The 25402-nt window shown below is 48.5% G+C and overlaps 1 protein-coding gene across 17 annotated transcripts in view; it reads left to right on the top strand.

Annotated features, from left to right (window-relative positions):
- ATXN2 (ataxin 2) overlaps positions 1 to 25402 on the top strand; it is a 1509788-nt gene that overhangs the window by 584869 nt on the left and 899517 nt on the right. For all 17 annotated transcript variants that reach the window (XM_085634791.1, XM_085634789.1, XM_085634788.1 and 14 more), the window contains one exon: positions 17898 to 17968. In XM_085634791.1, the coding sequence (XP_085490917.1) occupies positions 17898 to 17968 (71 nt within the window). The remainder of the gene's footprint in view (positions 1 to 17897; positions 17969 to 25402) is intronic.

The raw sequence follows: 25402 nt of genomic DNA, 5'->3' as shown, positions 1-25402 counted from the left end.
TTGGTGGAATCCAGACTCCATATCAACCTGTTGGTGCTCCGGGCAATCCAGCGGCATTGAAAGTCTTTCTACCCTTAATCAAGGAAAGGCTAGTACAGGAGTTCTTGGATAACATCACCGCCATGTGGTACTACAACAAACATGGCGGGGTTGGATCGCTGTTCAACACCTGGCAGGTTCTCTGAACACCGGGGTAGACAAACGCAGCCGAATATGCCTTGTGGATCATAAATGGCGTCTCCATCCGAAGGTGGTACAAAGTCTTTCAGCAGTGTGAAGAGCCTTCGTTAGAACTGTTCGGCACCAACCGGAGCACATATTGTCAGCAGTTCTGATCACTGGAATTTCCAAGGCGGATCTCACTTGGCGACACTTTTTGTCTTCAGTGAGCCAAGTCCTCCTATACACCATCCAGCTCATATCACTCCTGCCCAGAGTTCTCAAGAAGATCAGGAACTACCAGGGCCAAATCATCCTTGTGGCTCTGGACTGGGCATGGAGGATCTGGTATACCGAGCTGTTAAGCATGACCATTTGTCAACCAATCAGGCTTCCTCTTCGGGGGGGATCTTCTATCACGGCAGGAGGGGAACGTCCTTCAACCGAACCTGTCCACTCGCCCACTTCTTGCGTGGTGATTAAGCGGCGACAGCTTTCGACCTTCCTCCAGAAGTCTGGTCAGCCAGGTGTCCATCAAGACTGTATATGCCTGCTGGTGGGGGAAATTTGTGGCATGGTGTAAAGAAAGGCAGATCTATCCCTTTTCTGCTCCCCTTTCTCAGGTTCTTCTCTTCATTCTTTCTCTTGCCCAGCAGGGGTCTCCTCTGGGTACTCTCAATGACTATCTTTCTGTCATTTCAACTTTTCTGTGGTTGCCTGACCAGCCATCCCTCTTCAAATCCCCCATTGTAAATGTATTTTTTGAAAGATTTACAACATTTGTTCCCACCTTCTCCTTTCATTATGTCTGAGTGGGACCTCAATCTTGTACTCATTTTCCTTATGGGTGCTTATTTTGAGCCTTTGCACAATTGCCCTCTCCGGCTTCTTGCCATCAAGACGACCTTTCTTGTGACTATCATATCTGCCCGGATGGTCAGCAAGCTTCAGGCTTGGTCTTCCTAGTCTTCATACCTTAACAACTACTCTGACAAACTGGTGCTTTGTATGTGAGCTTCCTTTCTACCGAAATTGATCACTCCCTGTGACGCATACCAATCCATCTCTCTGCCTACTTTTTATGCTCTGCCACATACATCCAGGGAAGAGGAGCGACTGTCTAGACTCAAAAAAGAGTGTTACCGTTCTACCTTGACCACAAATTAGAGTTCCGGGTGGAAGACCAACCCTTCATGGGGTATGTCGAAGTGAAGAAAGGGCAGGCCATGCAGGAAAAGAGCATCTCCCGATGAATCGTGCTTTGTCAAGATCTGCTACGCATGGGCCAAAAAACTACCCTCTAAGAGCTTGTGTGCTATTTCCACCAGAGCTAAAGCTGCCACCACTGCATTAGCACATGGAGTTCTGGTCTTGGATATCTGCCAGGCTGCAACATGGGCTTCCTTTCACACGCTCATAAAACACAGCTGCCTGGCCAGTCTGGACGGGCACTTTGCCCATTTGGTCCTTCAGGACTTCCTCGAATGAAATTGGTCTGCAAACCCACCTCCGTTGAATTGCTTTGGCATTATTCAAAAGGTAAGGAATCTGTGGCTAGTTGTCTATCAGATGAACAAGTTACTTACCTTCAGTAAACCCTTATCTGGTAGGGACTGCATCTAGTCGCAGATTCCTTACCGACCCACTCATCCTTCCTGCTGTGCAAACTTATTTCTAGGGACAAGGCTGTTCCCCTTTCAGGGTCTTAGTTTCACCAGTGACCAGTGTTCCTTGTGGCTCTGTGCTCCTGGTGTAGAAAGTCACGAAAATAAACTGACTTCAGCCGCTGGGTTGGTGCCTGTATAGGCACTGCGAATGCCACTTCTGGAGCAGATGAAGCCACGCAGAGCCAAACGACGCCTCCAAACGGTGTGCAGGGGTATTGCTCAAGAAAACTTTCCGGATCCAGTCTGACACCTCGAGATAATTCGAAAGGTAAGGAATCTGAGGCTAGATAGACTCACTACCACATTGGGTGTTACTGAAGATAAGTAATGTGTTCTTTACTTACAAAGGCTGCTCAGTAAACAGCATATTTGATGTTGGAATAATAAATTGCTTTTACAATTCTGAGAAATAAGATTCTTCTTTGGATCGGTTTATACTAAGATTTTGGGTCAGTACTTCTCTCCTCCCTGATTTCCCCCCTTTCCCTCATATTTCTGATAATAGTTTTTTCAGAGAGACATAGTTATAGCTTCCCAGTTGTTCCATGAATGACATTGGGAAAGAAATCCCACCTTGCACCTCTCCTAAGTTCTCAATCAGGCTCTCCAAAAGAGCATTTTGTTTTCTCTCTAAGAGAATAAGATCCCATTTAATGACATTTAGGTTGAACACTATCCAAATGGAAATAACGTTCCTGTCAATCAGTGAGTGGTAATAATCTTTGCTGCTGTTTCCAGTAAATCAACATTTCACTGATCACCTGCCTAATTGATCTTGAAGTTCTCCAGCGTGTTCCTATGCAGAGTCCATAGAAGAGAATCTGAGCTGGGAAAAAAATGTGGCTCTTCACATCAGGACCTGAACCAGGTCTGCAAGTCCTTAGCTCTCTGACGAACTGGAATTTGAAATATACATTTTCCACAGTTTATGAAATCTTGATTTTGGGTCTTCAAAGATTTCCATATATTATCATTAAAGGAAATCAGGTTATTTTACCTGACTATATAGTAATTTACGCCCCAGAAATACAGTTGTTAAAGGCAAGCAAAGGGTGATGTAGCCATCCCAGTTCTACTGTTATGACTTGGGATTGTACAGCGCTATAAAGTGATTCTAACCTTCTCTTGTTGATTGTAGAAAATTAGGATCTGCTTTCATGGCCCTCCCCCCACTTTTTACTGGTGTCATTATGTTTTTCTGTCTAATCTGACTGGGATCATGCTAATCAGGACCCCAGACTCTGTGCTTCTTCCCTAAGTTGGACCTGTTGAGTACTTGGGTACACCCCAGATTGCCTACTGATGTACTCTAATGAGTCCCTAGTATATGGTACAAAGGTACCCAGGGCATGAGTACACCAGGGATGTGTCCGATGGGCTGAAGCATGTATTATGCTGCCTATGGGAGACCACTCAAATTTTGATTACAGGCGTGCCACTGTAGCCTGTGTAAGTCAGTGCTAGCACCACTTACGACCAATAAATGTCCTTATATCTGAGGTAACCGCACTTAAAACCTATAAGTCACCCTTAAGTTGGGCCTTTCAATCCTGAAGGCAGGTTGCTTGGTTATAAGTGTGAGGACACCCCTACAATCCATGGAATCCATTCTCCCGGGTTGCAAGGGCATCAGCCCCTATGATACATAGTGATCATTCGTCATTACGCAATGACCATCTCTAAACTGGCTGTAACGAACCCTGTCGGGTTTTGTATCAAACATATTGGAATCATACCTCAACACCGTATAACTGTGTTGGAGGTATGATTCCATGCACTCTAAAGCTCTTCCAGGAGGTCCTCAGTGCTCCCGGTACCAGTCTTCCAGACCCGGACAGCAAACTGTGGCTGCTGTCGAACATAGACACGATTCTGCACTCCTTCTGCTAAGCCAAGCTTGAGCAGGGGAAGGCATAACAATATTTTTCTTGTCACAGGGAGGTGTGACCACCTCCCAGACAGGACTTAGTGTATTGGGCCAGGGTGGGTGTGCTTGCCAGCGCCACTAGACTGCTTTGAAGCGCACATTTGGTGCCCTTCTTGCATACTCCAATTGGGACCAGTTCAGAGAGCCTTTGGATCCTGCTCTGGTGTGAACCTGGATAAAGAACATGGAAGTATCCTCCACATTGTCCTGCTCCTACTGTGGGAGGGACTCCTGAATCGTCTCAACCCTTTCCTTAGGGTGCTTATGGGCTTACCTGTGGGTGATTCCTTTGATTCATATCTGAACCCACTTCATCTTCAACCATCTCGGCACTTTGGACTTCGTTGTACTTCGCTTTGGGAACCGAGACTGCAACGGGGAAGACTCCTGCTGCTCCTAGTCTTGTCGTCCTCCCAATCTTTTGTGTCATCTGTTCTCCATATAGGTTCTTCACAAGGCCTGTGAACATCCAAGGCACCCGAATGAATCTCTACTGAAGTGAAGGAGTCCCTTCCCTGCATCTGCAGGCACCGCAACAAAGTTGATCGGTCTGCTGTTCCTAGGCTCATACGGACTCCGAAAAGTTCAGCAACACAGGTGGTGGTTCTGCAACTCCCTCGAGGCCTGCACTGCCTTCACAGCAGCTTTGAAGCCAGTTTGCCTCGTCGGAACCGCTGGAGCAGTACCCCTGTGCACTGCGTAGACTTGTCGTTGCCAAATCTCGTTGACTCTCTTCACCAGAGACCTTTGGGTCCCAAGAAGCTCCAGCCTCAAGCATCTCTTGCAACCATGGTCTTCATGATGTCAGGACTGATCATTTCTTAGCAGTTGTGAATCTCAGCTGGGGAAGGGTAACCGGCCCTACAAGAGTTGTGGTCTCTCCTGGTCTACCTGTAGATTGTCTGTTGGGCAATGATCTAGAAACTTCAGCCTGCTCTGAAGTAGAGCTCAGGACTCATGCAGAGATGATGGGCATATCTGCCAGTACCTTTGCTGTCACCAGGGCTCAGGCCAAACAGCTCAGCGCTGAGGGAGCACTGGATCCTGAAAGAATGGACCAGATTGCTCCTAAGAGAAGGAGCAGGAAGGGTAATGATTTATCCTCCTCCCAAGCTCCCAGTGAGGATCAGTCTCCTGAGGGAGATAATCTCAGTCCCTGTGAAGGAACTGTCCCAGAGGAACGTGGGCCTGAACAGGCAAAGTTCTTGGGGGCTAGGGGGTCCTTATAAGGCAGATTAGAGTTTGCAGCAGCAATCCTGTTCCTCTCTTGATCAAATCAGACAAAGCTGCTGCTGAGGAAGCAGTGAATATCCGTGGGTCCCATAGGATCTATTGGGAAGATGGGCTCCTGTTTTCTGATGGTAGTGACCCCAAGCCTGGTGCTACCAGGAAGTTGGAAATACCCCAGGAGTTCAGAGATTTTGTTCTCTCCCTGGCACATGACTTGGGAAAGGGTTGTCTAGCATTTTCACTGGCCCCATATGTCAGAAGACACCAATGGGGTTTGTCGCTCTTGTGCCACTTGCCAAGCCAGTGGTTAGTCAGGTGGTACTACAGAGGCCCCCCTAATTCCACTCCCAGTGGTTGGGGTTCCCTTTGAGAGGGACATTGTTGGTCCCTTGAACCCTCCTTGAACCCTCCAACTGCATGTGGAGACAGTTACATCCTAGTGGTGGTGGACCATGCCACTAGGTATACAGAGGCTATTCCCATTAGAACCACTACAGCTTCTGTAGTGGCCAGGGCCCTCCTGGGAATCTTTTCCAGAGTGGGCTTCCCTAAGGAGGTCTTGACAGACAGAGGTACCAACTTCATGTTTAGGTACATCACTGCAATGTGGAAAGAGTGTGGAGTAAACGGTGTTCGAGGCATGTGGGCTGCTGAATTCATATCTGTGCATAGATCGCCACCTAGTGTTGGGTCCGGATGATTGCACATTGTTGTCCTGGAAGAGTCTTCGAAGTATCACGAGATAGGTGGCTCCTCCCCTGGACTACAGTGCGCATGGGCATCCTCTCCATCCTCAGATTGTTTTTTTCCGCCATTGGGTTCGGATGTGCTTATCTTAGCTCAAGTTAGGAAAACTTTATTTAAGGCCAAAAGCCTTTAGGTATCGTCGGTATTGTTTGCGTTCGGTATCGATACTTTATTATACTTGTTCTCGACTTATTCACCCTTCTCGGACCGAGTTTCGGTCTGAACATCGATCGACGTTCGAGGATGGAATCGAGGACCCCCTTCAAGAGATGTCCTCTATGTCATGCGAAATATCCACACATCGATGTCCATCCGGTGTGTAACAAATGTTTATCACCGGATCATGATGAGTCCAGGTGTATGGCCTGCGCCCGGTTCCGGTCGAAGAAGACACTTCGGAATCGACGGGCGGCTAGATTGGAGGCCAAACAATCGGCGCCTAACCCGCTTAACATGTTCAGCACCGAGGATGAAGAAGTCAAGAGCGTCGAGGAGATAGACTCGAGCCATGCTTCGGAGCATGATTCCCAATATGACGACGATGATGAGGTGATCTTCGAGGACGAAGACGTCGTCGACGAGGTAGGAGACGACGATGAGGCCTTTGGGGCCGAGGAAGATAGCTCAGGCGAGGAGCTAGGCCAATCCGTCGATGCGGAGGCCGAGGAGATAGTCTTGATAAGGCTCAGGTCGAGGGATCGCCTGCGGGCCTTACCCAAGATCGGTCGGATCGTTCTACAGCCCCGCCTGAAGGCCCGGCTTCGAACATTGCAAAAGAGCCGGAGATGTCAAAAAAGACTGGAGTCGATTCATTGAAATCGAAACCAAAACCAGCACCGGTCAAATCGAAACCGAAAGTGCAACTGGTTCAGGTCGGATCAAAGGCCTCGAAGCCCTCCAATCCGTCGACACAGACGAAGGACGTCGGAGCCGACCAAAGAAAGAAGGACTTCGGTACCGAGAAACCAAAAAAGGACTTCGGCACCGAGAAACAGACGAAGGCCCTCGGTCCCGAGAAGACGCCACGGCCTATGGCACCGAAGGTTGGGGCACCAACTGCCAAGGTCAAGGTGGTCGATCCGACTACGTCAACACCGAAGAGTGCTGAGACTGCCAAATTATCGGATCAACAGGGCGTCGATCCCAAACTTCGGATCGACCACCCGACGGCTGGAAAGAAACCGGAGACTGCGTCGAGGCCTGTCTCCAAAGAGCCTCTCGGTTCCAAAGCACCGTCTGCATTCACGTTGCAACAGGTGTCGGAGTCCCTAAAGCGCATCAGGGAACGGGCCACTCTCGAACCGAAAACGGGTCCCGAACCGCACAAGGTCGCCAAGGCTCACTCGGCGCCGGCACCGATCAAGTTCGGATTGCCACCACCAGGGGCACCGAAGATGTTCGAGCTTAGGAGGAGTATCAAACAACCAAGAACAGTGTCCACGGAAAGAACCGATGTCGAAGACTCACGGGACCAGTTTATCGACGCCGACACTGGTAGGCTGTTGTTCCGCAAGCGTTGAATTGTTCCTGAAAAGGCTTTGGACTCATACAAGATTCCACTGAAGAGGAAAATGGCGTCAGGTTCGACATCAGTGCTTGTAGAACCTTACCACACCTATGATCAGGAACCACCATCCTTTTCTCCTACACACTCGGAGCCGGATGCAGGAGAGGGCTATGTTGAGGATGATACCACTTATCCTGTGGATAATGACCCTGATGAACAACAGCAAGACCAAGATCAAGCATGGGGAGACCCTAATGACCCAGGAGACCCACAAAATGCTCCTGACACTCATCTTTATAATATCAAACCGTCTCCCACTGAGGATACTGCTGCTTTTAACGCCCTCATTGAAAGGGCGGCTGCCAATCACGGAGTGGAACTTCATTCTGACTCTGTGGAAGAGGATTTCTTGGTGGATACGTTCTCCACATCAGAAAGAACGGTCAAGACTCTACCAATGTTAAAAGGGATTCTTAAACATGCTAAGGACATATTTAAGGAGACAACCAGGGCACGAGTATTAAACCCGAGAATAGAGAAGAAATACAAACCAGCCCCAGGAGACCCAATGTACATTAAGGGTCAATTGCCGTTGGACTCCATGGTAGTTTCTAATGCTCGCAAGAGAGCTAACTCGCAGACTACAGGTGATGCTCCTCCTCCAGACAAGGAGCCCAAAGTGCTAGAAACATCAGGCAAAAGGATAGCAGCACAAGCAGCAAACATCTGGCGCATTGCCAACACTCAGGCACTCCTGGCCCGATACGACAGGTCACACTACGATACCCTAGAATCCCTGCTAGAACACCTACCAGATGAATACAAAGATGGAGCGGAGCTCCTTATCAGAGAGGGGCAACTCATTACAAATGCGTCCATCAAATGCGCACTAGATGCGGCTGACACTGCAGCAAGGGCAATCAACACTAGCGTGATGTTGAGGAGGCACGCATGGCTGAGAATATCAGGTTTCAAACCTGAGATTCAAAATAATATCTTGAATCAACCAGTCAACCCAGACTTTTTATTTGGCCCCAAGGTTGACGCTACGATTAAAAAGGACACTGAAACTGCGAAATCTATGGGGGCTCTACAGTCGCAGCAGTTTCGGAGTGGCTCCTTTCGTCGCCCCGGGAATAGAGGAGCAGCTAGAGGTCAGGGGTCCCAGCAGCAGTACAGTAAAGGAGGTACCCAGAGTACCTATAATAAAAACAATAGTGGTGGATATCGTGGATCCAGCACCAAAGGCAGAGGACGTGGACACAACAACACCAGGTCCTCCGCCAATAGCAAACAGTGATGTCTTGTCACTGCCACCGCCCACATAACACCGGTCGGAGGGAGACTCCAACAGTTCCTGCCAGTCTGGAGATCCATCACCACAGACAGGTGGGTCAGAGATATTATCCAGTACGGTTATTGTCTGGAATTAACGTCCAATCCACCCAACATACCACCAAGACACCGTCCTATGTCCGCAGAGCACTTGACATTATTGCAGCAAGAAGTCCTAAGTATGCTGCAGAAAGAAGCTATAGAGCTCGTGCCTGTGGAACAGCGAGGGTCAGGGGTGTACTCTCTGTACTTCTTAATCCCAAAAAAGGACGGGTCTCTCCGACCTATACTAGACCTCAGACCTCTCAACCACTACATTCTGTCAGAGCATTTTCATATGCTCACCCTCCAGCAGGTTCTGCCGTTACTCAGTCAGGGAGACTTCCTAGCAACACTAGATTTGAAGGATGCGTATTTCCACATACCCATACACCCATCACACACAAAATATCTCAGGTTCACTCTTCAGGATCAGCATTATCAGTTCAAAGTACTCCCGTTCGGGGTCACAACGGCGCCCAGAGTCTTTACCAATTGCCTCGCGACAGTGGCTGCACACTTAAGGAGACAGCACATTCACATCTTCCCTTACCTGGACGACTGGCTTGTTCAGGCAAAGTCAGCCCAGCAGTGTGCCAGCCACATATCCCACACCATTCACCTTCTTCACAGTCTGGGTTTCTCACTAAATTATCCAAAGTCACATCTTCAACCCGCCCATGTACGGCAGTCAAAGCTCAACCGAATTTAGCGAGAATCAACAGCATGCAACTGCTGATAACAAAGTTCAGACCTCAACACTCTCTTCCAGTGCGAGTGTTCATGCAGTTGATAGGCATGATGGCCTCCTGCATCTTCATAGTCCCGCACGCGAGACTACATATGCGCCCGCTTCAGGAGTGCTTGGCACGTCAATGGAATCAGACTAAAGGACAGTTGAAAGACCTAGTGTTGGTGAGCGGTCGGGCATACAACTCTCTGCATTGGTGGAATCCACAAAACCTTTGCAAGGGCCGACCGTTCCAAGAGCCTGTTCCACAAATAATACTGACGGCGGACGCGTCTCTCCAGGGATGGGGAGCTCATGTACTCAATTACACAGTGCAGGGACTATGGACGACACAGCAACGGAAGATGCACATCAACCTTCTGGAACTGATGGCAATCTTCCTGGCAATGAAGGCATTCAAATTACACCTGTGCAACAAGATCGTGTTGATCCGGACGGACAACATGACTGCCATGTACTACATTCAGAAGCAGGGAGGAACACACTCTCCACAGTTGTCTCATCTGGCTCAGAGCATGTGGAAGTGGGCCATTCAGAGGAACATGTTCCTCATGGCAGAACACCTCCCGGGCAAGGACAACCAAATGGCGGATCTGCTCAGCAGACACAGCCACCAAATGCACGAGTGGGAGCTACATCCATCAGTACTCCAACCGTACTTCCAGCAGTGGGGTCATCCGGAGATAGACCTATTCGCCACAAGGGAAAACGCAAAATGCCAAAGCTTTGCCGCCAGGTTCCCGCATCCACAGTCGCAGGGCAATGCGATATGGATGAACTGTTCAGGCAGATTTGCGTACGCTTTTCCCCCAGCGCCATTACTACCGCTAGTGGCGCGCAAACTAAGGCAACACTCAATGACACTCATCCTGGTTGCTCCAATGTGGGCACGCCAGCCATGGTACACCACGTTGTTAGAACTTTCCGTGGTGCCGCATCAAAGGCTGCGGCTAACACCCAAACTTTTAACACAGAACCATGGCGAAATTCAGCACCCAGATCCGCAACAGCTGACCCTGGCGATCTGGCTCCTGAAGTCTTAGAGTTTGGCTACCTGAACCTACCTCCAGAATGTATGAATATCTTCAAGGAGGCCAGGAGACCCACGACCAGAGCTTGCTATGCGGCTAAATGGAAAAGATTTGTCATTTACTGTAACAACAATGACATTAATCCGCTGGATGCATCCATTCAGAACATCATCTGTTACCTATTACACTTATACCGATGCAATCTGGCATACAGCTCCATCCGTATACATCTAACCGCAATAGCAGCCTATCTTCAGAACAGGCAGCACCTCTCTTTATTCAGAGTGCCTGCCATCAAAGCCTTCTTGGAGGGACTCAAAAGAGTGATTCCTCCAACACACCCACCGGCACCGGTGTGGAACCTGAATGTGGTCCTCACCAGATTGATGGGTCCTCCTTTTGAACCTCTACATTCATGTGAGATTCAATTCCTCACCTGGAAAGTAGCTTTCTTAGTGGCAATCACCTTGTTGAGAAGAGTTAGTGAACTCCAGGCACTAACCATTCAAGAGCCATTCATACAGGTTCACGCGAACAGGGTTGTACTGCGTACCAACCCCACATTCATGCCTAAAGTGATATCACAGTTCCACATGAATCAGACTATTGAACTGCCTGTTTTCTTTCCAAATCCAGAAAATGTCGCAGAGAGAATGCTCCATACACTAGATGTAAAGAGGGCCCTCATGTACTATATAGCGCCATTTCCAAAGCAGGGATAGCCAGATGGATCGTTAAATGTATTCAAATTTGCTATGAAAAAGCTAAACGCACATTAACGATTCCTCCCAGAGCCCACTCAACACGAAAGTTAGGGGCGTCCATGGCTTTCCTAGGGAACATTCCTTTAGAGGAAATATGTAGAGCAGCCACATGGTCCACTATACATACATTTACTAAACACTACTGTGTAGATGTGCATTCAAAACAGCAGGCAGCTGTAGGACAGGCTGTTCTCAAGACCCTTTTTCAGACTGCTGCAGCTGGCACGGGCAGCCGCCGCTAATGGAGGGACTGCTATATAATCTATGCACAGATATGAATTCAGCAGCCCACATGCCTCGAACCGAATATGCTACTTACCAGTATGCATCTGTTCTTGGCATGTAGGGCTGCTGACATTCATATCGCCCACCCTCCTCCCCGGCGCCTGTAGCGGCTGCAGCACTCAGAATTACTGTATAGCATGGTCATCACTTACCGTATCTACTCCATCACTGCCACAATGGCGAAAAACAATCTGAGGATGGAGAGGATGCCCATGCGCACTGTAGTCCAGGGGAGGAGCCACCTATCTCGTGATACTTCGAAGACTCTTCCAGGACAACAATGTGCAATCATCCGGACCCAACACTAGGCGGCGATCTATGCACAGATATGAATGTCAGCAGCCCTACATGCCAAGAACAGATGCATACTGGTAAGTAGCATATTCGTTACCACACCCTACTATCCACAGTGCAATGGGCTTGTTGAAAGGTTCAACAAGACCCTGAAGAGTGACCATGGAATTCCCAGAAAAGCTCAGGCGGAAATGGGATGTCTTACTACCCTGCCTTCTATTTGCCTACAGAGAGGTGCGACAGAAGGGGGTTGGCTACAGCCCATTTGAACTTCTGTTTAGACATCCAGTTAGCGGTCCATTGTGCCTAGTTAAGGAGGGCTGGGAGCAACCTCTCAAACCTCATATTCAGGATATTGTGGACTATGTCCTTGGCCTGCGTTCACGTATGGCTGAGTATATGAAAGGCAAGTAAAAACCTTGAGGCCAGCCAGGAGCTTCAAAAAGCATTGCATGACTAAAAGGCTGTACAGACTGTTTACCAGCCAGGACAGAAAGTGTGGGGTTGGAGCATGTGGCCCCAGCATCTCTCCCAAGACAAATGGAGTGGCTCCCACACAATCCTTGAAAAGAAAGATGAGGACCCTCTCCCTGATCTCCTCTCTCAGAACCCTGTTGATGGATCAGTTGAAGGAGTAGCCTTGGCAGGCTGTCTCACTAACCAGCAGCAAGCTGCTTGCAGGAAGTTCCTCAATCAGTACAAGCACATGTTCTCTCTGACACCCAGTCAAACCACCTGGTGTACCCATGAGGTGGACACAGGTGACAGCCTGCCTGTAAAGAACAACATTTACAGACAGCCTTACCATGTCAGAGACTGCATCAGGACAAAGGTCCAAAAGATGCTGGAATTGGGGGTCATTGAGCCTTCAGATAGCCCTTGGGCTAGTCCAGTAGTCCTTCTACCAAAACCTCACACCAAAGGTGGCAAGAGAGGGATGAGGTTTTGGAGGACTACAGATGCCATCAATGCAGTCACTAGGACTGATACCCATCATATTGCTAGGGCAGATGAGCTCATAGATACTTTGGCCTCAGCCACACATCTGAGCACATTTTACATGACTGCTTGCTACTGCCAAATCAGACTAGCTGAGGATGCCAAGCCAAAAACAGCATTTTCAACCCCTAGTGGGCATTATCATTTTATTGTAATGACCTTTGGTCTGAAAAATACCCCTCACACATTCCAGAGGCTGGTGAACAAAGTCTTAACAGGTCTGGAAGCCTATAGTGCAGCATATCCAGATGATATTGCTGTCTTTAGTTCCACCTGGGAGGATCACCTGGTCTACTTTAAATGTTCTGGAGGCCCTGCAAAAGTCAGGCCTCACTATCAAGTCCACCAAGTGCCAGATAGGGCAGAGCAAGGTTGTATATTTGGGACACCTGGTAGGTGGAAGCCAAGTTTGCCATTGGAGAGCAAAATCCAAATCATCATGGACTGGGTTGCTCCCATTACCCAGACTTAGGTCAGGGCTTTCTTGGGCCTGACTGGATACTACAGGAGGTCTCCCCTTAATGATCTAATCTCCAAGAAAATGCCTAAGAAAGTTTAGTGGACAGGTAGCTGCCAAAAGGTATTTGATGACCTGAAGCAGGCCATGTGCACTGCTCTCATTCTGCAAAGTCCTGATTGCTCTAAAACCTTCCTTGTTCAGGCAGATGCATCTGAGATAGGGTTAGGAGCTGTTTTGTCACAACTGTATGCAGAGGGCCAGGTCCAATCAGTAGCTTTTATAAGCGGAAGGTTGACCCCCAGGGAGAAACGTTGGTCAACTATAGAGAGGGAGGCCTTGGCTGTGGTCTGGTCCTTTAGGTTGATGCAATACCTGTTTGGTTCTCACATCCTTGTTCAGTCAGACCATAAGCCCCTTTTTTGGCTTAAACAAATGAAAGGTGAAAATCCCAAACTTCTGAGGGAGTCCGTTTCCTTACAGGGGATGGACTTTTCAGTGGAACATAGGCCTGGGAGTAACCAGGCCAACGCAGATCGACTCTCCAGACATTTCCATTTAGAAAATGAAGACTCAACTAGGCTAGGTTAGTCTTATCACTTTACGTTGTGGGGTAGGAGGGGGAGTTGTGTAGGAAATTAGGATCTGCTTTTATGGTCACCCCCACTTTTTGCTGGTGTCATTACATTTTTCTGACTAGTCTGACTGGCATCCTGCTAATCAGGACCTCAGTCTCTGTGCTTCTTCTCTAAAGTGGAACTGGTGAGTATAGGGTACATCCCAGATTAGCTACTGGTGTACCCTTTTATGTCCCTAGTATATGGTATAGGGGCACCCAGGGCGGCATCTGTATGCAGGTACTAGCACAACTTGCAACAGATATAAGTTTCTTTATATCTGAGGTCACTGCTCTTATAACCGAGCACTCTAGCTTCAGGATTGGAAGGCCTGCCTTAGGGGTAACTTACAAGTTTTAAGTGTGCCGGTGCCCCTGCATGAGCAGGGCACCCCTCCAATAAACTGAGTCCATTCTCCTGGGTTGTAAGTGCATCAGCCATAACTATATAGAGTCGCCATGCATAATTACACAATGGCTAACTAAACTGGCTGTAACGAACCCTGTCGTGTTTGGTATCAAACATGTTGGAATCGTACCCTGGAGGTATGATTCCATGCACTGTAAAGCCCCTCCGGGAAGCACTCACTGCTCCCGGTACCAGACTAGACCCGGACAGCAAACTATGGCTGCTGTTGACCAGAGATATGATTCTGCCCTCCTGCTGCTCAGCCAAGCTCGAGCAGGCGAAGGCTGAACAATAGGTTTCCAGTCTCCGAGAGACCACCTCCCAGACAGGACTTGGTGTTTTGGGACAGGGTGGGGGTGCTTGCCAGCGCCACTAGACTTCTTTGAAGGGCACATTTAGTGCCCTCCTTGCATACTCTAGTTGGAACTAGTTCAGGGAGCAGTTGGTTCCTGCTCTGGTGCGAAACTGGACAAAGGCCATGGGAGTATCCTCCCCACTGACCAGTCCCTGCTGGGGGAGGGACCTGTGAATCGTCCCAACCCTTTCCTTAGGGTGACTTAAGGGCTTACCTGTGGGTGCTTCCTTGTGTTAGTCGTGGGACAAGATTTACATCTGGAACCACTTCACCTTCAACCGTCTGGGCACTTTGGACTTCACTTTGGGAACCAAGACTGCAACTGGGGAGACTCCTGCTGCTCCTGGTCTTGTTGTCCTGCCAGTCTTCTGCGTCATCTCTGCCTGTGCTCCATGCAGGTTCTTCACAAGATCTGTAGACATCAGACACCCAAAGGAATCTCCCTTGAAGTAAGGAGTCTCTTCCCTGCATCTGCAGGCACCGCAACAAAGCTGACCGGTCTGCAGTTCTTGGGATCCTATGGACTCCAAAAGGTTCAGCAACACAGGTGGTGGTTCACCAACTCCCTTGAGGCCTGGACTGTCTTCACAGCAAGTTTGAAGCCAGTATCCCTCGTCGGAACCACTTTGGCAGTACCCCTGTGCACCGCGTCGACTTGCTGTCGCCAAAGCTTGTTGACTCTCTTCACCAGAGACCTTCGGGCTCCAAGAAGCTCCAGCCTCAAGCATCTCTTGCAACCAAGATCTTCGCCTACACCACATCCTCTTGACCGAGGGCCTTCATCTTTTGGTGAGCTGCTCGAGGTCCTCTTGCGACTCCTGTGCCTTCGGCCCGTGGGTCATCTTGAGGGTCTTCTTTGGCTCCAGTGGTCTCCCCTGCTTGCGTGGTGCCTGCTCCGACTTACCTGCTCGTGGTGAGTCACTTAGATCTTGCTGGTCCCAACCCCGCACCCTTGTTGCTTACTATGTTAGTTGCCATTTCCAAGTCTTGTTGGTACTCCAGTCGGACAATGACCCCCTCTCTCTTGACATCCGCGGTGGGACAGCTTGTGAACTGCTTCTGGCCTTCCACAGCGTCGCCTGGTCCACACAGCTGCAGCTCCAAGGGCACCGTCAACTCTCCTGCATCTCTGACATCGGTGTGCATCCGTCTCCTGTGCCTACTGGTCACTCCTGAGTGGCATAGACTCTGTTCCCTCTGCTTACAGAAACCTCTCATCTTGAATCCACCTTTGTGTTCCACAGGACTCTTTCACCTTCTTCACAAGCAGCATCTTCACTCAAGTCCTCCATTGTGGTCTACTGCGGTTTCCGATGTCACTTCGCACCTATGCACCTGGCTTCCCAAGTGTAGGTATTCTGGTTCCCGGAGTATCCACGGGTGGAATGACTCTCTAACCTTTCATCTTCCACAGGGATTTTTTCAGGGTCCTCTGGGAAGGGTCCTTCTTCTTAAAAACTGCAACCGTGGCTTACCCATTGACTTGTATTGAGCATGCAATCATGTTCCCAATCTGCACACGGCCTCCGTGGGGTTCCTGGGTCCTTATCTTGGGTGTCCCTTGGGTCCCCGGCTCTTCTATGTCTTCTAGGTCCAGTCTCAACTTAGGTCGTGGTTCGCATTACACTTTTCATAGTATATGGTTTGGTCTCCCCCTGGAGACCACTGTGTATTGGTGCTACTTACTATTATTAAAGTATTTTGTATATTGTGATTGTATCTCCGGGTAGGAGATATTGCAATGTGTTTGTGAGTGTTTATAATAAATACATATTTTTATAACTTCAATTTGTGGTTCTTTTTCACTTAACCTACACTATATGACCAGCATGTCTTCAGCCAAATTCAGTTGGTCTGGACTAGAAGCTACTAGACTGTGTTTGTGCGACTTGGGGGATCCCTATACCCTAAAAACCTCTCCTACTTTGAAAGAAATATAGGGAACAAAGTCAGGGGACATTCTTCTGAAACATTCTAAACTTCTCCACCGTTGCCTCAAAAAGTATATTGTGGTAGTGATAGTTACAGGTAAATAACTATTTTAGCAACCCAGGAGCTATCTCAGAGTAAGACTATTTGATTCTTGCCTGAATCTCACATCGATGGAGGCTGTTGGTGATTTATTTGTGTCTGCAGCGCATGCGAGGATTGAAGACCAATCTTTCGAGCATGGATGCTGAATAGAGCTAGTAGTACTCATTGCCACTCAATGGCCAATCTACCCATTGCATCTAGTCTAGACTGGCGATGGCTGAAGTAGTATTGGTACTAGGAACTAGTCAGTGTTTTGAGAATACTAGTTAACCGTATACAAACTATGATTTTCTGTTTCTGTTAGTTAGATTAACAGGTGAACAATTCCTAGGAAAATAACATGTTATTGAGACTTTTAGTAGTTAACAGGCGACCTTCCAACGGTAGGGTTAAGTCTGAAAATTGAGTACATTCCCACAACCCTGTCCATGTCGTCCTACTGGATAGAAAGAGCATAGCCTTTAATTAGACAGTGACTCCCCTTCTCCATCCTCACCCATATTTATTTTAAATCTCAGGTGTATCTTTGAACAGAATAATTACGTTTATTCTGTGTTCTTCACACCGTATGATAACATCCAACACGTGTTTTGCCCCGTAATGGCTTGCAAGCCTGGGACCTTTTCAAGGCTGGAAAATATCATAAGCTAAAGATCAATCAGAGATGAATTCATTAGAATGTATATATTGACAAGAATAGTGATGTATAGTTTAATCTCGGAGAGGATAAGTAAGTGGAAACACATGAACGGCATGTGGTCTAATTGGGTGTAACAGTTCTTAGAAAAAAAAACAATAGAATAACAGGGACTTCTGGGGCGGACACTAGAGGATGCACAATTAAAGAGAAGATAGCACACTTTTGTATCACTATTAAAGTATCAGTCTCCAACTGAGGTGTGCCATGGCACCCACCAATATAATCCAAGGCTCTAGACACCAAAAAGGAATTTACATTTCTTACTGCAGAGGAATCATGCATATTTGCTAACAAGGACTTGCCATCCTACAGAATCGAAACTGGACAGGGGTTCAGGCACTGCCCAATAGACGTTGCAGCCAGTTGTAAATTACACTTCGGACCTTTAGGATCATGCCACAACACTTCTGCTCTGCGACCTCCCAGGGCTTCTAAGATAGTTCAAACAGATTAAGTAGTGAGCAATTTGTGATATTTGCAACCAAGATTCTTAATACTGTAGCATTTTCTCTGAAGCTCTCACAATATATTCTTTAATCTACTTCGATAATCTTTACATATATTAATCTAATATGTTTTTCTATTTTACAGTTGTACTGCCAATGGTTACAGAACAAAGAAAACAGCTTGATGATTTAAAGAAATTTAAGAATGATTTCAGGGTAAGTAATTCAAAATAAATGACAAAATATAATTTGTGTCACTGACTGCTTCAAATTGAAGAGATTTTCTATCTGGTGTTTTGACAAGAACCTTGAAGCAGCCACGTTCCAAGTGGAAGCTTTATTACCATATTTGCTTAATTAGGGCCAATCTGGTTTAAGCTCTCTTCTGTTTAGTTTATTTGTATTTAGTAAATGTACTTCACAAACTTCTTTTTTCAAGATCCTGGTTGTTAAGGACTTCTGTGAAGGCATTAAAAATGTTTTCCCCCCAATACATAGATAATCTCCCTCCTGGGAGTTAAACATACTATCACGTCATATGGGTTCACCATATGAACCTATCCATAAAGGCTCATTACAACACCTTTCGTGTAAAGCCGCTTTCCTTGGTCCTTACTACATCAGCACGCAGGGTTAGAGTAATCCATGCTTTATGCTCCCATGAACTATATATATTATAGCAATAAAATTGCCATGAGAACTCATCTGAAATTTTTACCTAAAGTAGTTTAGGATTTTCATGCTAATCAAAAACCATTAACTTACTAATGTTCTTTCAGAACCCTACTAGTCCAACAGAAAGGCTTCTAGGAGCGCTAGATGTGAGAAGAGCTTTTGGATTCTATCTTGACAAATCTAAAGATATTCTCAAGTCCAACCAATTGTTTGTAAATTATTGCCTGCTACGTACTGGTTTAGCTACATATAAACAATCTCTATCCAAGTTGATAGTTTTTTTAAAAAAATGTATGCTGTCAAAAAGCAAACAAACCCTCAACTGGGAAACCAACAGCCCAATCTACCAGAGGTAAATCTGCGATGGCTGCTTTAATGAAGAACCTTTTCATTGTGGAAATCTGCAAGACAACCACATGGAAATCTGTTCACACCTTTATGAGGCACTATTCTCTTGATTCAGATGCTCAAGTAGAACAAGCTTCCTTAAGAAATCTCTTTCCTTAGTTACTTTTGTTGGTAATTTATCTTCTCTTCCACCACCTTTTGGAGGGATGGGCTTGCTGGTCTATTCAGTGATTATGATCTTCAGTGGAGATCCCCTGAAGGAGGAGGAAAGGTTTCTTACCTCTAATTCTAGTTTTCCTTCATTGGAATCTCTTAAATTCATAAGCAGCCAACCCCCCTTCTCTTCGGTGAAAGGAAAAAAAATAATGAACAGATATTCTAGTTTTCAGTAACCTTTGTCTCTATTTTTCTGTAAAAAAACAGAACTGCGGTAACTGCCATCTGCTGGTCATGGTGGAATACTGGAGGGCTATGGGTCCCTAATGATCAAGAGTAATTTTTAGGTCTCGCCTGGCTATCACGTAAGCGATAGCTCAGCGAGACTTATGTAGGGGCTTCAAAAAATGCTCCCAAAGGCTTCCCAGGCGGATCGGGTGGCGGTTACGCGCACAACCACGCGCATTCCATTTGCCACCAGCTACTTCCTGCGCGTGCGCCGCCTCAGCATTCACAGAGATTTAGTAAGGGGCACAAGACCTTAGGGATGCGGTTTATGGCCAGTGCATGTGAGGCATTCAAGCGCGAAGCTGGCATCGGACTTGAAAGCAGCAGACTGCTTTCGCCAGCGCGCGCTCGACCTCACTTCCTTCATCCCCTCTTACAACAATTAACTTTCGTTATAACTCACACCCCATATGCTCGTTCCCTCCCACCCTTCCTTTGATGTCCGCTTTTCTTGTTGTTTACAAACAACGCCACACACTGCTGCACGCTGCACACTGCTTCACGCTGCACACTACCGCACGCCACACACTGCTGCGCACACTGCTGCATTACACACTGCTGCACGAGGCTGCACGCCGCACACTGCTGCATGCTGCACACTGCTGCACGCCTCACACTGCTGCACGCCGCACACTGCTGCACGCCTCACACTGCTGCACGCCTCACACTGCTGCACGCCTCACACTGCTGCACGCCACACACTGCTGCACGCCACACACTGCTGCACGCCACACACTGCTGCACGCCGCACACTGCTGCACGCCGCACACTGCTGCACGCCGCACACTGCTGCACGCCGCACACTGCTGCACGCCGCACACTGCTGCATGCCGCACACTGGTGCACGAAACACTGCTGCACACCACACACTGCTGCACGCCGCACACTGCTGCACGCCGCACAACGCTACACGAAACACTGCTGCACGCCTCACACTGCTGCACGCCGCACACTGCTGCACGCCGCACACTGCTGCACGCCGCACACTGCTGCACGCCGCACACTGCTGCACGCCACACACTGCTGCACGCCACACACTGCTGCACGCCGCACACTGCCGCTCGCCGCACACTGCCGCACGCCGCACACTGCTGCACGCCGCACACTGCTGCACGCCGCACACTGCTGCACGCCGCACACTGCTGCACGCCACACACTGCTGCACGCCACACACTGCTGCACGCCGCACAATGCTACACGCCGCACACTGCTGCACGCCACACACTGCTGCATTACTCACTGCTGCACGCTGCACACCTCACTGCTGCACGCTGCACACTGTTGCACGCTGCACACTGCTGCACGCCGCTGCACGCCACACAGTGCTGCATGCCTCACACTGCTACACGAAACACTGCTGCACGCCGCACACTGCTGCACGCCGCACACTGATGCACGCCGCACACTGCTGCACGCCTCACACTGCTGCACGCCTCACACTGCTGCACGCCTCACACTGCTGCACGCCGCACACTGCTGCACGCCGCACACTGCTGCACGCCGCACACTGCTGAACACCGCACAATGCTATACGAAACACTGCTGCACACCACACACTGCTGCACGCCTCACACTGCTGCACACTGCTGCATTACTCACTGCTGCACGCAGCACACTGCTGCACGCAATACACTGCTGCACACCGCTGCATGCCTCACACTGCTACACGAAACACTGCTGCACGCCGCCCATTGCTGCACGCCGCCCATTGCTGCACGCCGCACACTGCTGCACGAAAGACTGCTGCACGCCGCACACTGCTGCACGCCGCACACTGCTGCACGCCCCACACGCTGCTGCACACTGCTGCATTACTCACTGCTGCATGCTGCATGACACTGCTGCTCACAGCTCACAGCTTCATGCAGTACACTGCTGCACGCCGCACACTGCTGCACGCCGCACACTGCTGCACGTCGCACGCTGCGGCACACTGCTGCATTACTCACTGCTGCATGCTGCATGACACTGCTGCTCACAGCTCACTGCTTCATGCAGTACACTGCTGCACGCCACACACTGCTGCACGCCACACACTGCTGCACGCCACACACTGCTGCACGCCACACACTGCTGCACGCCACACACTGCTGCACGCCGCACACTGCTGCATGCCGCACACTGGTGCACGAAACACTGCTGCACACCACACACTGCTACACGAAACACTGCTGCACGCCTCACACTGCTGCACGCCGCACACTGCTGCACGCCGCACACTGCTGCACGCCGCACACTGCTGCACGCCGCACACTGCTGCACGCCGCACACTGCTGCACGCCGCACACTGCTGCACGCCGCACACTGCTGCACGCCGCACACTGCCGCACGCCGCACACTGCCGCACGCCGCACACTGCCGCACGCCACACACTGCCGCACGCTACACACTGCCGCACGCTGCACACTGCTGCACGCCGCACAATGCTACACGAAACACTGCTGCACGCCACACTGCTGCACGCCGCACAATGCTACACGCCGCACACTGCTGCACGCCACACACTGCTGCATTACTCACTGCTGCACGCTGCACACCTCACTGCTGCACGCTGCACACTGCTGCACGCCGCTGCACGCCACACAGTGCTGCATGCCTCACACTGCTACACGAAACACTGCTGCACGCCGCACACTGCTGCACGCCGCACACTGCTGCACGCCGCACACTGCTGCACGCCTCACACTGCTGCACGCCGCACACTGCTGCACGCCGCACACTGCTGCACGCCGCACACTGCTGCACGCCGCACACTGCTGAACACCGCACAATGCTGCACGCCACACACTGCTGCACGCCACACACTGCTGCACGCCACACACTGCTGCACGCCACACACTGCTGCACACTGCTGCATTACTCACTGCTGCACGCAGCACACTGCTGCACGCAATACACTGCTGCACACCGCTGCATGCCTCACACTGCTACACGAAACACTGCTGCACGCCGCCCATTGCTGCACGCCGCCCATTGCTGCACGCCGCCCATTGCTGCACGCCGCCCATTGCTGCACGCCGCCCACTGCTGCACGCCGCCCACTGCTGCACGCCGCCCACTGCTGCACGCCGCCCACTGCTGCACGCCGCCCACTGCTGCACGCCGCACACTGCTGCACGCCGCACACTGCTGCACGCCCCACACGCTGCTGCACTACTCACTGCTGCATGCTGCATGACACTGCTGCTCACAGCTCACTGCTTCATGCAGTACACTGCTGCACGCCGCACACTGCTGCACGTCGCACGCTGCTGCACACTGCTGCATTACTCACTGCTGCACGACACTGCTGCACGCCACGCACTGCTGCACGCCGCGCACTGCTGCACGCCGCGCACTGCTGCACGCCGCACACTGCTGCACACTGCTGCATTACTCACTGCTGCATGCTGCACGACACGCACTGCTGCACGCCGCACACTGCTTTTATGCGAGTTTATGCTACTGACATTGTAAATGATAATGCCTTTTATTTGTTTTAAAACAAAAACATAAATAAAAGGCATTGTGATTTTACAATGCCAATAGCTCAAACTCTTATAAATGCGAGACCTATTGCATTGCAAATGCTTGTTTATATTAGCATAACCGCAGCTTGTTTATATTAGCATAACCGCAGCTTGTTTGTCTATATTGCCCTCTTCCTTCATCCCTATTTCCTTTAAAGAAAGGTTTGTAAATTACTTTTTTTCCGGGAAGTTCCGCCCGGCCCCCCCCCCCCCCCCCCCAGTAATTTTCCTATTTGAAATTGTTAGAATGGCCGATTTAAAAGTAAAGGAACTGGCCGATATAGCCTTTTTTATAGAGTGGCACATTTTTTTACTTCTATCTTAAAATGTTGCCTTCCTCAAGTAAGGCTGAGTTTTACATGTAAGAAGATGTATTTTAGAGAAGTGTTCTGGGAATGCCACATGTGGCAGGATTATTTAATGCTTTCTCTCCTCTTTTGCCCATCGATGAGTTGCATCTCTAATGTTTAACCTTTAATTATGAAGTTCTCTGACGCCTATTTATTTGCGTAATCTTTCTCTTCAAGTTTTAAGTGTTTTTGAGCGCCCTGCTATTTAATGATATGATCCCCCAAAAAATTCAGTAGATTGAATAACTGTCTATGGGTGGTGGCAAAGGAAGTGTTTGTAATGAGGTTCTGATAAAGTCCGATACCCTGGAGGTGGACTTTGAATCTGTTGCATATTGACATTTTGCCCTATTTTCTGATCTTTGATTTGGCTGAAAAATACGTATTTTTTTTTTTTTTAAATTGTGGGTGACAACAATGCATGTGTCAGTAATGAGCCCCACCAGTAGTACCACAAAGCTTCCAGAATTATATGGATGTTTCACAATGCTTTATGTATCGACGCTGTTTTATTTAAACCATCTGGTGCAGTTGTAAGAGTGGAGCTTCTGTTTTTTCCTACTGAAAACCACATTCAAGGGTGTAGAGTTCAGCACTGCAGAAAGTTGAATTTTAATGGATTGATTACAGAAGTATACATTTTGAGTATGTAGGATTCTTCTGGTCATTTGTAATTTTTGCATTCGAGGGTGGATGAAAGCACTCCTTTTTGATCGTATCTGGGTGCTATTTACTCTTTTGAATGATCAAACAGACAGTTTGCAATCTGTGGTTCCCCTTGGACTTATGAGCCAATTTTTTTACAGAATTATTTTTTAGTTTTCACAAGGTGTCTACTGTTACAGCAGACAGGGAATCCGTCAGCAAGTATACCTAAAGGAGCCATCCAATATGTTCCCTAAAAGCAGTTAACCAAAACGTATATTTTACATGCGAAGAAAGTAACAACCCCCAACCTGTCCCTCCCACCTATGTCCTCCCCAGGAAGACACGATACATTCAGTTCTGCCTATGCATTCCCACACTTGGAACAAGTAGCAAATAGTCGTCCTTTTGACATTGTGCAATGTTGTGTGCTGGGATTAGACCCAAGTAACAAAGCTGCACATTTTCTAACATTATCCTAATTTTGCACAACAACAATTCTGCTGTGACCTTTTGCACATATTTGCATGCACGACAATGTTGAATTAGTTTCTCTGAAACAATTTTGTGTACACATTTAGCTTCGCATAAAATTATCACAATGCCTCTAACGCCTTGTACAAGGCCTCTTTACCCACTATGTACAAATGTTGCTCTATCTTAGTCTATGGGGTGACAGGGCTGTCTACGTATCCAAAACATTGCTAAGCTATACGTACATCACAAGGATTCTTTCTATTATAAATAATGAGCATCCCAAAAGATTAGCAGAGGAGGCACCTCAGTTGATACCGGGGGTCACTGCATGCTGAGACTTCACTATGCAGCATTCTGATATCTCCGTGAGGGGGTATCCAGTTCGTGACCTGGACGGGCTCCAATATTCTCTCCCACCAGGTAATGGGGTTGGATCGTCCCTTGGGGGGGATTCTTGGCTTCACACCTACATACACTCTAGGTACACTCAGAGTAGGGTCTGCATAATAGGAGTACGCCAGATTACTGCCTTGTTTATATGCCTGTGTGCGTGTGTGCGTGCGTGTGTGTGTGCGTGCGTGTGTGTGCGTGTGTGTGTGTGTGTGTGTGTGTGTGTGTGTGTGTGTGTGTGTGTGTGTGTGTGTGTGTGTGTGTGTGTGTGTGTGTGTGTGTGTGTGTGTGTGTGTGTGTGTGTGTGTGTGTGTGTGTGTGTGTGTGTGTGTATATATATATATATATATATATATATATATATTCACTGAAAAAACCATAGGTTTCAGGGGTGTTATAGTTAGCTGGACTTTTCACTTGTACAAAACCATCGAAATTCCCCCGTTATAGTTAGTTCAGCTAACTATAACTCGCGCGCCCGCAATGCACTGCTGATGACGTCACATATTACATCACTGATGACATCTCAAATGACATCACTGATGACATCATCCAGTGAATGTGTGTTTTTTTAAAAATTGAATATGTTTTATATATGTATATCTCAAGGTCGATGGAAGAATAAATGGGTATATAAGTGTCTAAATGGATGATCTGTTTTTGAAAAATTGATTGTGTAACTGACTAAGTGTATCATAGTGAATACATGGCTTAGTGAGTAATGTTTAAATATGTAAATATCTGTATCAGTCTCTCACTTTGTGTATAAGTTGCTGCATAGGTTGGTGAGTAGCTACATGGGTGTCTATATA

The sequence above is a fragment of the Triturus cristatus genome, chromosome 11, assembly GCF_964204655.1.
Source record: "Triturus cristatus chromosome 11, aTriCri1.1, whole genome shotgun sequence".
NCBI lineage: Eukaryota > Metazoa > Chordata > Amphibia > Caudata > Salamandridae > Triturus > Triturus cristatus.
The sequence above is the reverse complement of the archived record's forward strand: the minus strand, read 5'-3'. Positions and strand labels throughout refer to the sequence as shown.